A 14141-nucleotide genomic window follows, 5' to 3' on the forward strand; every position below is an offset into this window, starting at 1 on the left:
CTGCTAGCCACCACGAATACTATCTTGTCAGCATTCGAGAAAGGGCACGAACTAGCTGTTACTTACTTAGACATTGTGGCTGCATTTGATGCCGTCCAAGTAAACCAACTACTCACTCTCCTGGAATGCTACTTCCAGATCACAGGGAACATATTATGCTTTCTCTCTTCTCTTCTGAATAACAGAGTTATAAAGCTTCATACTGGAGATCGCACCCTTACTAGATCCGTCATCGCAGGAGTCCCACAAGGAGGGGTCCTTTCTGCCTTCTGTTCTCATCTATTATCTTCCCATTGGTTGCACATTCTCGATGTCTACTGAGCTATGCAGATGATATCAAGATACTCACTCCCATCATCCCTGGTCAAGACCTTGATCTGGTAAAAACGGAAATTAGCAACACTCTCACTGCAGTCACATGTTACCTCTGCCAGTTTGGGCTCAAGATCAATCCTGCTAAGTCCGAATTCATGGGGTATTCATTGAAGCAAACTGCTTCTTCTCTCCAGTCTTCGGCAACATCCTCATCCCAATTGTGTCCAGCCATCGTGATCTGGGCGTTGTATTTGACTCCAAACTGGATTCAACGCCCACATAGACATGCTCCTCACACGTGCTCCAAGACTCCGGTGGATAGCAAAACAACATCTCCTTCATATCACAGATAAAAAGATAACCGTGAGGTACATAAGAACAGTTATCTTTCCACCTTTACTCTATGCTGCTGAAATTTGGGCATCAGCGGCGTCAATAAAGAAACCAGTCTTTGCCACAGAATTCTGGCTCCTAAAGTGGGCCAACAGGAAGCACAACCTTCCAGCTCTGATTCGTACCACGCAGCTTGCCAACTCTCTCGGGATTCCACCTTAGTCGACGACCAACGGCTCCTAGCAACAGTCAAGATGATAACAGGCATAATCGCAACACCTTCATTCTGGGATACCTGTGGCTGGAGGATCCCCCCTGCTGCCCTTAGGGCCAATCCCGAGCTCCACTCGCATTCAGCGCGACTCCCTCTCTCGGACAGGTTCCTCCCTCAGCGGATGCTCAAGCAAACCCAGGCACTGGACGCCGACCTGAACAAATTCGCTGTTGACCGGACTTACCGGAAAAAAATTATGACGAGTAGGACTACTGTAGAAAACCACAAATGTGTGTAATATCCATTATGTTCGTGCAGTGTGTGTGTGTTGTTTAGTTGTTTCTGGCCGTTTTGTCACCAGGCAGGCGATTACCTGGAAAGCCTGCTCAGTGTCCGTCTACACCACGGGGAGGTGGGCCACAACTACACATGTATCGCGACTGCCCTCCGAATGCTCTGGTTTACCAGCTCTTACTGCCCTAATATCAGAGTGAAAAAAAATAATAATAAATAAATAAAATAAAATATGTATATAAGTAAATAATAAAAACTAGATAATAAAATCGTGTCCATCGGGCAGCCCGAACCCAGGGAACCAGCAAAAATAAATAAATAAATAAATAAATACAAATAAAAAGTGAAGAAGAAAAAGAAAAAGAAAAAAGAAAAATGAAAAAAAAATAATAAAATAAAATAAAATAAAATAAATAAAAAAATTATAAAATAAATAAACAATTAGAAAAATAAAATATAAAATTGAAAAAAATAAAAAGAGAAAAGAAAAAAGAGGGGGGGAAATGTATATCTGATCGCGCACTGGCCAAAAGTGCCAGCAGGGGTCTCCACTAGAAAGGCTAGTACGTATTCCACAGTTGAGTGAGAAGGCGTCTCCGGTGATCAAAAGCATGACGAGCAAATTCTTGCAGGGACTGGAAGTTTTCTGTGCTGCTCAAGAAGCCCGGCTCATTTCCGGGGACAGTGATACTGGTGGAGAGAAGAAGGTTCTGTCGAAGATCTAGGTATTGATGGCAGCGGTATAAAATATCTTCTAGATCACCACAAGAACAGAGAGGTGATTCAGTGAGGCTGAAAGTTGCAAGTTTGGCATTAAGGGAGCCATGACCAGAGAGTAAGTAGAGAGTGTACAGACCAGGATGAAACCATTTCTGAGTGGACTCTAACGTGGCAAAGGTGACGTTAGGGATGAACTTTAAAGTAACAAGACCCTTAGAGGTAGCGGACCATCTATCTTGCCAGCTCTGCATCAAAATATTCCAACAACGTCTTTTCTCTGCCTTGGGATCCACAGTGACATCGATGGTAATGCCAAGAAAGGTGACAGGGACAGCGTGCCTAATGTAGAAGCACAGGCCTTGGTACAGAAGAAAGAGTTTGGAGGGGCAGACAGCCGTTAAGACACGTGCTCCAGTTATCAATGTCTTTATTTCAGGAACTGCATATGATTTTTATACCCAGTGTTATATTTGCATTATCTGAAGATGGTAAACGGGCCCCGGGTGCCAAGCGATTCTTGCGTGTTTATAAAGCGTTTTTCCTCCAAATGATAAGAGTTTTTCTTGTTTTTCTCGTAGAATTAAAATTTTCTGTTAAGTAGCTCTACTTACTTAAAAACGCTAAGAAGAGAGCCCAGAAGAAGGCTCTCTTCTGGGCTCTCTTTTTCTTTAATTTAGCTAGCCGTACTAACTTACTAACACTACGCTTGATCACCAAGTGGCACTGCTCCTGCCTCCCTGTGGCGGGGCCGGTAACCTGGGTGGTAAAGGCAAACCCCCAGGGCCAAAAGGAGCGATCATAGATAAAAATCATTATCCAAACTTAGAGCCTTTGAGCTCAAGAGCGGAAGCTTCTAACACTGACCATGACTCAAGTCAACCTAAAAGACTGCGAAGAGAAGCAGAATGTCATAACGATTGTCCAAACTTCCTAGTGATTCATTCCCTATCTGCCCAACCTGTGGGTAAGTTAATACCTTCTTAATTCAGGAAATCTTGGAGTCAATTGCTGGATCACCAAAAATGGTTAAAAGACTGCAATCCGGAGATCTTCTGATAGAAACAGTTACCTCAAAACATTCTGAGCGGCTGTTAAAAACAACAAAATTTGGTGGGTTGACAGTAGAAATTACTCCCCACAAAACACTAAATTCATCAAAAAGTGTCATCAGCGAGTGGGACCTAATTACAGTCTCGGAAGAAGAAGAACTACTCCAAGAACTCAGCAGTCAGAAAATAGTAAATGTAAAACGGATCATGACGAAAAAAGATGGAAATCTTACTCCAACAAGATCCATCATTCTGACATTTAGCACTCCAGACGTAACATCCTCTATTAAAGCTGGTTATTTAAACTGCCGGATTCGACCATACATCCCGAATCCTGTTCATTAGATCATTTAGATCATATCTTAAGATTAAGAATCTTTTGTAGTTTATGGAAGTGAAGACATAATTTGTAATTTGATCTCAAAGAACACCTGTTTGAATGCATCATGTTCATATTTCAAATTGATATCCGAGTTACGGTTTTTCTCCGTTTTGAAATGAAAATGGCATTAGCATCTATAGTTGAGTCCACTTGTGAACACTTTTCCATTTTCAGGATCTGATTTAATTGCAGAGGCATTTTCCCTCCTAACGGAAATCTACGTGCCTAGCACGTTAGGGCATGCAACTAAATTGCTTTCACGTCCCTACTGCATCATGGTTATGGGACTTGACCGAATAGAAAGGTCTGGTTCCCGTTCAGTTTAAAGCGTCCAGTGTGACCTTGAACGGCTGTCTATCACACTGTGTGACTTGAAATTGCAGCACCCTGAAGGAACAGAGATACAGAGGAGATACTTAGAGCAATGATAGCAAAGGAGTTAAAAGAACACATGATAAAAGTTGCAGTCGCTGTTATTAGCATTAGCATTAGCATTAGTAGAGGCATTTGATGCAAGAAAGCAAGCTTATGCAGCATCAGCCAAAAAAAAAAAAAAAAAAAACCCACTTCCACTTCACCCCTCTGTTGGTTCAAAATACCTGTCCAGCTGAGCCTTAAACTTATTTAGGCTATCAACCTCCACCACAAGGGATGGAAGTCTGTTCCACCAACCAACCACCCGCTGGCTAAAGGCAAATTTCCGCACGTCTATCCTACATCTGTCTTTCCTCAATTTGAATTTATGCCCTCTCAGGTGATTTTTCTGAGCTAGAGGAAGAATCCCATCAGCATTGAGCATGCTTAAACCATTCAAGGCTTTATACACCTCTATCAGATCACCTCGCTGGTGCCTAGTCTCCAGACACTGTAATTTGCAAAACTTAAGCCTTTCTTCGTAAGAGCACCCCTTTGTTCCATTCACTAATCTTGTTGCCCTTCTCTGTACTCGTTCCAGCAGGTCTACGTCCTTCTTGAAATGAGGCCTCCAGACCTTATACAGTACTCTAGGTGTGGCCTGACCATTGCCTTATACAAGGGAATAATCACCTCCTTATCCCTGCTGGAAAAATTCCTGTATATCATTGACAATACTCCATGAGCTACTCTTGCAGCCCATCTGCACTGCTCAGAGAACTTCATATCTGCCTGCACAATCACCCCCAAGTCCTTTTCATTCTCTGCCACTGTCAGTGTAGTACCACAGAGTTGATACGTTGCTCTGGGGTTGCTGTTTCCCATGTGTAGTACTTTACATTTGTCAATGTTAAACTTCATTTGCCACCTCTCAGCCCATCTGCTCAACCTTTCCAGATCTTGTTGCAGCAGCATAGTGTCAGTAGTGTCCTTGACAACCCTGCCAACCTTTGTATCATCTGCAAACTTGGACATTAAGCTTGATATACCATCATCAATATCATTTATAAATACAGAAAACAATAATGGACCCAACACCGAGCCCTGAGGGACTCCACTAATAACATTAGTCCACGATGAGCAGTGTTCATTGATTTCCACTCTCTGTCTTCTCCCCCTCAACCACCCCTTTATCCATAGCAGCAATTTGCCTCCAATGTCACACTGCTCCAATTTGTGTAGCAGTCTTCCATGTGCAACAGTATCAAAAGCCTTTCTAAGATCCAAGTATATAATATCAAAGTTATTCCCTGCATCCAGTTCTTTTGTGACTGCATCATAGTATCCAATCAAATTGGTCAGGCAAGACTTCCCCTTAACAAAACCATGCTGTGTCTGAGCTATAACTGAAGTCTTGTCTAAATGATCCTGCAGTGCTTCTTTAACCAGTGCCTCCATTAATTTTCCTGGAACAGAAGTTAAGCTCACTGGTCTATAATTACTTGTGTCAGCCTTTGATCCTCCTTTGTGAATTGGGGTCACATTTGCACATTTCCAGTCTATGGGTACCTCCCCTGAGTCCAAGGAAGCTCTCATAATTATGGCTAAGGGTTTGCTTACTTCCTTTGCTGCCTCCTTTAATATAACTGGATAGATCCCATCCACCCCGGGTGCCTTTCTTGTGTTTATCTTCAACAGTTTCTCCTCCACTTTACTCCCAGTTATTTCAAGATTCTGTAGCTTACTGCTAGAGTTGAATACACCTCTGGCATTCCCCTTGCTGAATAACTCCTCATGTGTGAATGTCGATGCAAAATATTCATTTAGTTTGTTAGCTACCTGAGCAGGATCATCAACAGTTGACCCATCAATATCGAGTGGACCAATCTGATTCATCCCCTTCCTTCTAGAGTTTACATAAGTAAAGAACTCTTTGCTGTTTTTCTTTGCATCCCTTGCCAAGGATTTCTCGTAATCTGCCTTCGCCTGCCTAACCTCCTTTGTAACTTGGTTGCATATCAACTTGTATCTATCATAGGCTTCTGTGTCATGTGTTAATTTGTAAGTATCCCATGCATTTTTCTTCTCTGCCATATGCCTCATTAGTTCATCTGACATCCATTTTGGCCTAAACATTGAACAATATTTCTTAGTTGGTATGTAAAGCCTAGTAGCTTCCAAGATAAGTTCTTTGAATGCTTCCCATTTTGAATTTGCTGTTGGTAACATCATCAGTTGGTCCTACTGTATATAATTTAAATACTGTCTCAGTCCATCGTAGTCGCCTTTACGGAAGCAATAACCCTTCCCTTTACCCCTAATGGTAGTTACCTCTTTGAGTAAATCCCACTTCAGCACACTGTGATCACTGCCACCTAGTGGTTCATTTATCTGCAGATTCTTAATGCATGAAGAATCACTGCTGATAATCAAATCAAGAGTACTCCCTCTAGTTGTCTCCCGAACATGCTGATGTAGAAAACAATCATCCACTAAATCCACAAAAGCCCTGCTAGTGTGTGAGTAACCAGCCCCCAAATTCCAGTCAATATCTGGGAAATTAAAATCTTCCATTATAAGACTCTCTGATTTACTGGCCCACTCTATTTCCCTGTACAGTTCCTTATTATACTCATCAGAGTCATTAGGCCTATAGAACACTCCTACTCTCAATTTTGATCTCGCAATGTTTATGTCACACCAAACTGACTCAACACTGCACTGTCCAGCGATGTCGACTGGCTTCGCTTCCTTGGTTTTTAATGTGTTTCTTAACTAATAGCATAACCCCTCCTCCCCTCCTGTCCTGTCTATCCTTTCTATACACATTGTATTCCCCAAATTGCAGTTCTGCATCCCTTATATCTGTGTGACACCACGTCTCTGATATCCCAACAATATCTGCCTTTGATGTTTTGAGCAATACCTCAAATTCATCAAATTTATTTACTAAACTCCTAGCATTGGTGTACACGCAAGTATACCTGCACCTGTTTCTATTCTTAGCTACCCTAACACAACCCTTGTGTTTACTTGTACCGCAATGGCTCCCAGCAGTCTCTGAAATACCATGCATCTTGTTTTTCAGGCTTCTGCTCATTCTAATAGAAGCAGTGCAAGAATCTCTTTCACCTCTGCCAGTGGCTACTGTCAATCTATTGGTCTTTGTCTCCCCCCAAGCTAGCAGTTTTTCGACCCACCTAACATTGCCTCGATAGCATCAGCAAATATTCTTGCACCCTTTCTATTTAAGTGTATCCCATCCCTGTAGAAGCAATCTCTCCTGTTAACAAGTACAGTCCAGGCTGAAAAAAATTCTACCCCTTGAGCCTTGCACAATCTTTCCAGGGCCGAATTGATCGACAAGGCTCTCATCATATACTCCCTCCTATCGTGTCTGGGCAGAATTGCAGACACTTTCAAATTCAACCCTAATTCTCGGCTTTTGTTCAACAGTGACCTGTACTTGTTAAGTAATTCTGCCGGTCTCCTGCTCTTAATATTATTATGTGTGTGGACACATTCAACGACGCTTACAATGAACAGATCAAAATTATACAGATCTATAAATCCATCACGGATGCGGATACATTGAGCTAAGAGTCTCGACATTAAGTCGTACAAAAAAATTGGGTGTGCCGAGCACGCACGCATAGTGGAAGTTAAGCGAACATTTATTACTTGACCGAGGATCCTGTATTGACCGTATGACTGCCGCAGACGACAAATCTACATGAATGGGAGCCTCGGAGATATGAGACGTTCCGTTACCAAATCTAGTTTCGGCAAGTGCTGTGGCATCGGATGAAATTTAAAACCCTTTGACTTCGATAGAGCCGAAACCGCTTTGTTGTTGAGAGAGCCACAACAGCTGTTACAAGCAGATATTTGACTTAAATCCTCATTTGGAAATGCTGTTTGAAGAGTATCCCGAGTTGCTACAATCTTCACATCGTTCTTGAACCAAAGCCGATCACATATGGAACAGACTGAACCGAAATCATTATCCGGGAATGTACGTTTAAACTGTGAGTGGATGCTTCCGTGTTTCTTAAAATCCTGTTGCTGTATTACGGGTTTAACGATTTGATGGAGTACTTCTGGCAGTCGGTTTTGGCTTCTTCGCTTTTCGTTTACGACTGGGCTTCGAGGACTCTCATCATTTTCATTTGCAGTATCAACTTCCATGACCCCTTCTTCCAAATCCGCTTCTAACATTTCTGGGGAGATGTAAGGCTCTGAAGATGTGGACGGATCTTCTCCAGCTTCTTTGTTCAACTCCATCGCACGCTGTAATTTCTTTCGCTGTCGAAATGGCTTAGATTTCTCTTTTGTACTCAGTGGAGGTGGTTTCGGTGGTCGCTTTGTAAGTGCTCTATACGCCTTACTGTGCTCTCTAGTGGTCTTTGGCATGTTGAATTATAAATTCTTTTCCGTCGAAATTTTTTATTAAATACGGTGAATGACAAAAGAAATATCATGGCACAATCAGTAGGAGTACTGATTGCGTCATGCGTCGCTCGTTCCTGGTACAGAGTAGTACAATGATGGGGAGGGGGAGATGAATCATTTCGTATCGCATTTTCTTGGCGATTTTTGTCAACCCACGGATACATTGCACGCGTATGTGCGCTATACGCCTTATAACGCTCACTACAGTTGACCCCCGCTTTACAATTAATTGATTTCTCATCGGAAAAGACAACTTCCATCCTTCTGAAAGGAGTCCTCAATGAAAAGAGACCCCCCCCCCCTCTCAGATAAAAAATAAATGGAACCACCATGAAACTCTTCACCGAAATGAAATAACTCGGCGTAGTGGTCGATACCAAACTGTCGTTTAAACCTCATCTCACCCGAACAAGAAACAAAATAAGAAAATATTCTGGTATGGTCGCAAGAGTCATCCGCCGCGAATGGGACATAAAAAGGAGCATCCTCTCTCTACATTATAAAACCATATTCGTTCCGATGACCACCTATGCTGCAGAAATTTGGTATCATAAAAACACCATGGCTGCAAATAAGAGGATACTAGATTCAACCCGTCGGACAATCCTTCTCACAGTGACCCGAGCTTGCATCACGGTAAGCACGGAAGCTCTCCAAGTAATTGCTGGACCTTATCCCTGAAAATTGTCAGGCAGGATTTACTGTATTATTACTTGAAAGGAATTCAAATGACATTCCGTGGATTCACTACCGAACCCACAAATGGTAGTACGGTAGGAAAATTGAGTCTGTAAAAACCCCTTCAGCTGGAATGGCAAAACAGATGGGCAGCCTCGACCAAAAGTGAGGCCAAGCCAAAATTTGTGCCATATATAGAAAAAATTTATCCGAAATTACCAACTTAGTTTCAACCGGTACTGGCACCTACCTTCCTTCTAACAGGTCACGGCCTCTTCAACGGGAAACTCGCTGCACTAGGAATTATTGACGATCCGCTGTGCACTTGCGGGGAGGTCGAGAGCTGGTTCCATGTCATGCATCAGTGCCCACGATACGAGAATCTGCACGGAATGTTTATAACCAGATTGACCTTCATCCCGCAAAATCAGGAGCAATACTTCCTAGATGCCTGCGAGGAATACAAGGCATTCACAAAATATGCTCAAGACATTTTCACAAGGAGAAAAGCTGAAAACGCAGCCCTGAACCACCAAAGAAATGTAGCGGTGCAGCGCCCTCAAAACGACTGAGTAAGAGTGATATCACAGACACGACATCTAAGACCTGAGGAGACAACCTGCCCAGCAGCTGCACTATTGATAAAAGGGCTTGTCATGCATAACAAATGATACGAGGACGGGAATCACTAGTCTCATGAAAGACTCCATCATTGGACACTATTCTCCTGGACCTGACACCATCAACGAGGAAAATACCTGCAGCCTTGCTGCGATAGCCACTTCATTTTCATTCATTTCACGCACACAAAATTTATGTACAATCCCAAAATAAATATACAATTAATTTATATACAATCAGTGTATAAACATGATTTATATACATTCTCAAATATATCTATCCTAAGGGTATGTGATGTGTGTGTGTGTGTGTGTGTTCCAGTGTCGGTGTGGCTCCTAGGCAGATGCCCATTTCCACCTGTGTCCTCTGTGTCAACATAAACTCAGTATAGCAAGCCTGAAAAAGTTAGTGTTTGGTGTGATGAGTAGTGTGCATTCTGTTGTTATCATCTGTATGTGTTTTTTTCACAGATACTGCACCCACCCGAGGCAGTACAATACCGGTGGGTGTCAGCAATCCTGGGAGCCAGCAAAAAAAATAATAATAAATAAAATACAAATAAATAAATAAAATAAAAACAAATAAATAAATTTAAAAAATTGAATAATATGGGATCGTTTTTTTTTTTTTTTAATTTCTTTAAGTTCGCTGAGGAGCTGAAGCCGCTTTTTAAAGACATTAGAAGCGCAAAGTCTTGCAAGGCTCTGAAATTGCCAGCCTTCCGATAATTGTGGAACCAGACTCAATAGTGTGTGCCTGAATTTTACATACTCTGGGCAATGCAGGAGAACATGTTCCCGGATCTCAAAACCACAATAAGGGCATCACTCCTCCTAACACAAGTACAAAAAGGGTCCGGCTCTAACCCACGCTCAAAAAGCTTAGCCCTCAAGGAACCATGCCCCGTTAACAAATAGGAGGTATACATTTTAGGCGTGAACCATAAATTTATATCTGGAGATGCTAAGTAATCAGCTTGTGGAATGTATCTCTTTGTGGTTAGGCCATGTTCACTCTCATCCCATCTTTGTTGCCATATTCCTGTTAGCTGTCTCTCCAAATTCTAACCTTTTCGTGTTTTATATCATTTGCTGATCCGTGAATTTGACCGTTGTATTAGATTGGCCTACGCCGATGATCTGATTTCGTGTTTCTCAGCGGGTTCAAGGAGGCAATTAGAAATAAGAGCACAGTTCATAGATAACCTCGAGACTTTGGCCACAATAACCAAATTTAAACATATGAGTTTTGGAAAGCATTTGGATTATCGAAGATTATCTTGTCCAGGGTAAATAACTATAATTGCTGCCTTACGATGTTCAGCTAAAATATCTCGATGTGACTCTTTACAGCAGGTTAAGCTCCAAACCCCATGTAAATAATTTAATTAACAAAGTCAAAACCTTTACAGCAATAATAATTAGACTATCCCGATCTGAATGGGGACTCAACAAGAGAATTCTGAATCAATATTACAAGACCATCTTTCTCCCCACTGCTTCATACGCTCTCTTGATTATGATATCAAAAGCCAAAATATAAAGCAAATCACTCGGCCTACAATGTTCAATGGTTTTAGCTATTCTTCGAATTCCTCACACAGCTTCCACATGTCCCTCGCGTGAATAACGGGATTCGAACACAGACCTTTTTCCAGACGGTGCGAATAAAACCGAATGCAGCCTAGAGCTTTTGATTCATCATTTACTTATTAAAAAATCTGTGATCTTTTTTGATACGCCCGCATATATTAGCATGGGTTTGGAATTACATCAAAATTATCAAATTTTCGACTAGCTCTGCAGTGGTTTAGAGTTAACGGGATGCAAATCAATGGCTTCCTTGCGTAGAGTCCTCTTCAATTGAACCTTCTTAACACTGTCCGGTTGGAAACGTTTGAGCCAGAGAGAGAGAGAGAGAGAGAGAGAGAGAGAGATATGTTCTGGTTGACGTAGACCTTGGCCAGCTCTTTTAATGGTTCCTCTCTCTCTCTCTCTCCTAGAACTGCTTCCATAGTGCCGAGACAGGTGGAGGTGGCCCATTGGCTTCTAGTCGTCCAGCAGCACACCATCTCAAAGATTCATCTAAACGACGATGACTTGCCAACGTGAGTACTGGAGATGTGGCTATCCCACTCAGCAAGCCACAATACCGAAATGAAATGATGTGGTCGCAACCCGTGTTTTTATAGGCATGAACAATTTGCATAATGCGCAGCTCTGTAAGGTGGTAGATCGCTTTCTACTGGATACTCAGAATGTGCATGCCAGGATGCGTGTGATGCGAAATATGCGCTTCGGTGACACTGTTCATAATTAAATTTTTGTGAAAAACATTTTGTTCTGTTAATTTTGTGGAGCAGTGTAGTTATATGTAGAATTTATATTATTGGGTTGTCATAGCACTAAATCATGCTACAAGTTATCAACTAATTAAAAAATGATATTGCGATATAATGCGCGTTTTTATAATTTTATTTGCAGCAGATTTATATTATAATCCAAATACACTTAATTAACATATTTATAATAAAATAAAATAACCTAAAATATTTAAAATATAAAATTTAATATTACTGCATATATTACGTGCATTTTTATTGCATCGAAAAAAAAATATAATTAAAATTATAATTTTCCAATGGCACCCTGCTATCCAACCAGAACCTCATCATCAGAAAACCATTGAAAATCCTCTCGGATTTTGAATAAATGCAGTTGTTTTGTTCGTAGTTCAAACTATTGTTTTGCATCCACAACGTTCATACCTCAAGACTCTGATGGCATTCAAAGCTTTCTTATTTTTCGATTTATTCTTTAAAAATTCCGAAAATTTCTTGAATTAATAAATCATTAATTGCGATGTATCAGTCGAATATCATATTATCATCGCAGTTAATGATTTATTAATATAATTAAAATATAAAATCGACAATCAACATTATGCGATACTGATAAAAGTTTAAATTAATACATACGGGGGGGGCAATCTGTTGAAGTAGGGGTAATCTTGCAACGACATTGTGTGCAACGAAAGTGGAAAAGCCAAAGTTCCTATTACTCAGTTACCATAGAAACTACAGGATTGGAATGATCGTAGTGGAGTGCCATTGAAGGTGGAGTGCTTGGCATCACTCCGATGATGCATTTTATTCCGAATGACAGTATTTTAAATTTAATTTGAGGAAAATGTATTCCCATAAGAAATATATTTATGAATAGCGAAATACGATTTTGCAGCATCATTGTTTATTCGTCCTATATTTTAAAAGTTGTCCCATCTAATGTCCGTGTCCTTTTCTCTATTCACCCTCTCTTCAAACGCTCCTTCGCCTCATAAAGGTCCCCCATTGTTTAACTCACCAATCTTCACTGTATCCTTTTGGATCCCCTAATATCTCGGGATGTGTGCTCAAGGTCGTACGAAATGGGATGCACACGCGCCTCAGATGTGTACAGAGGGGTCGTGCGCATCCGCACCCATCCGAATGACCCCCAATCCTATTTTTCACCCTACGCTACGCTTCTGCGACACAAAACATCGCGACTACCCCACAGGCAGAGCCAATGTCACGCCTGCAATAAACCCTGGCGACTGTGGCTCGCTCGAAGTGATGCTGCACGCTCGCCAGCCGGATGCCCTTCAAGATTTGATTTCCTCCTTCCCCGCATCTCCCGGTACCCAGAAATCACGGAGAAAAACTCACCTTGACTGTGCTGCAACATCCAATGAACAGTTCTGGCCGACAGCGAGAGAACTGAATACAAAGATGCACTCTTCCGTTAGTCCATTCTGGTATCAGCATCCTGGAGACACAAGGATGCGCTCTCTCTTTCCACTGCCTAACTCCGCCAGATGCTGGAGCCCAGAAAACAACTCGGGAATGGTCTGAGCAGGTAGTGCCATCTATGGACATAAATGAAAGTTAATATTAGTCAGTAAAAATCGCGTGGAACTGGACGATGGGAAACACAGTATTGTTTTCCCGATTTATCCCAGGGTCGCGATTACTCACGTGCAAAAAAAAAAAAAAAAAAAGCAATGAAGGAAAAGTGTAACTGGGTTGTCAACTGGTGTTTATATGCCGTCGTTGACATACTCACTGTCCCCCTCCCCACCCACGGAGTGGAAAAGACGTGAATTCGAATTCCGTCAATGATGCAAGGATTTTTATGGGTCTTTTTCATGATGTGGCTGAGTTAGTCGATCTCAGGCGAAGATTGCGTGGTTTGTTCTCCCGGAAACTTGGGTTTTTCGATCAGCAAACAGTAATCGACCACAGAACACACGCAATTTACAGACAGTAAATACGGAGCAATATGGTCTGCCCCGAGTTGCTAATAAGCTTAAAATCCAACAACCACGTGCGTACGGGTGTTTGTTTTTTTCCCCCAATGTTTGTTTCGTAACACGTGAACTGTAGTGAACGCGCAGTCCAATGAATTTTCACTGAACAAGCGTTTATGATTTATTATTATTACTACTGTTAAACATCTTTTTATTTCCACCTCAGTGGGCACCCCAGGAACAGCATGGTTCATCTAGAAGGGTGTAAATTATAAATATTCGAGACGATTACATTGATTGAATTTAAAAGATAGGAAAGCACATTGTATTTACAAGTAAGCTAACGTAGACAGTGAAGTTTCAAAACTGTGAGTGTTTCTAGTTTATACGCTTCTTTCAGAGGATCTTGTCTGTAGCGCTTTGAGCTGCAGAAAGCTGAGAC

The 14141-nt window shown here is 41.6% G+C and overlaps 1 protein-coding gene across 1 annotated transcript in view; it reads right to left on the reverse strand.

The window, feature by feature from the left end:
• LOC150082411 (glutamate [NMDA] receptor subunit 1-like) overlaps nt 1-13232 on the reverse strand; it is a 514944-nt gene extending 501712 nt beyond the window's left edge. The window contains exon 1 of the mRNA XM_090380513.1: nt 13119-13232. Within this exon, the coding sequence (XP_090236639.1) occupies nt 13119-13137 (19 nt within the window). The 5' untranslated portion in view covers nt 13138-13232. The remainder of the gene's footprint in view (nt 1-13118) is intronic.
• Nucleotides 13233-14141: the final 909 nt, after the last annotated feature.

This window comes from Mastigoproctus giganteus, chromosome 8, assembly GCF_048544385.1.
Source record: "Mastigoproctus giganteus isolate SK-2022 chromosome 8, ASM4854438v1, whole genome shotgun sequence".
Lineage (NCBI taxonomy): Eukaryota > Metazoa > Arthropoda > Arachnida > Uropygi > Thelyphonidae > Mastigoproctus > Mastigoproctus giganteus.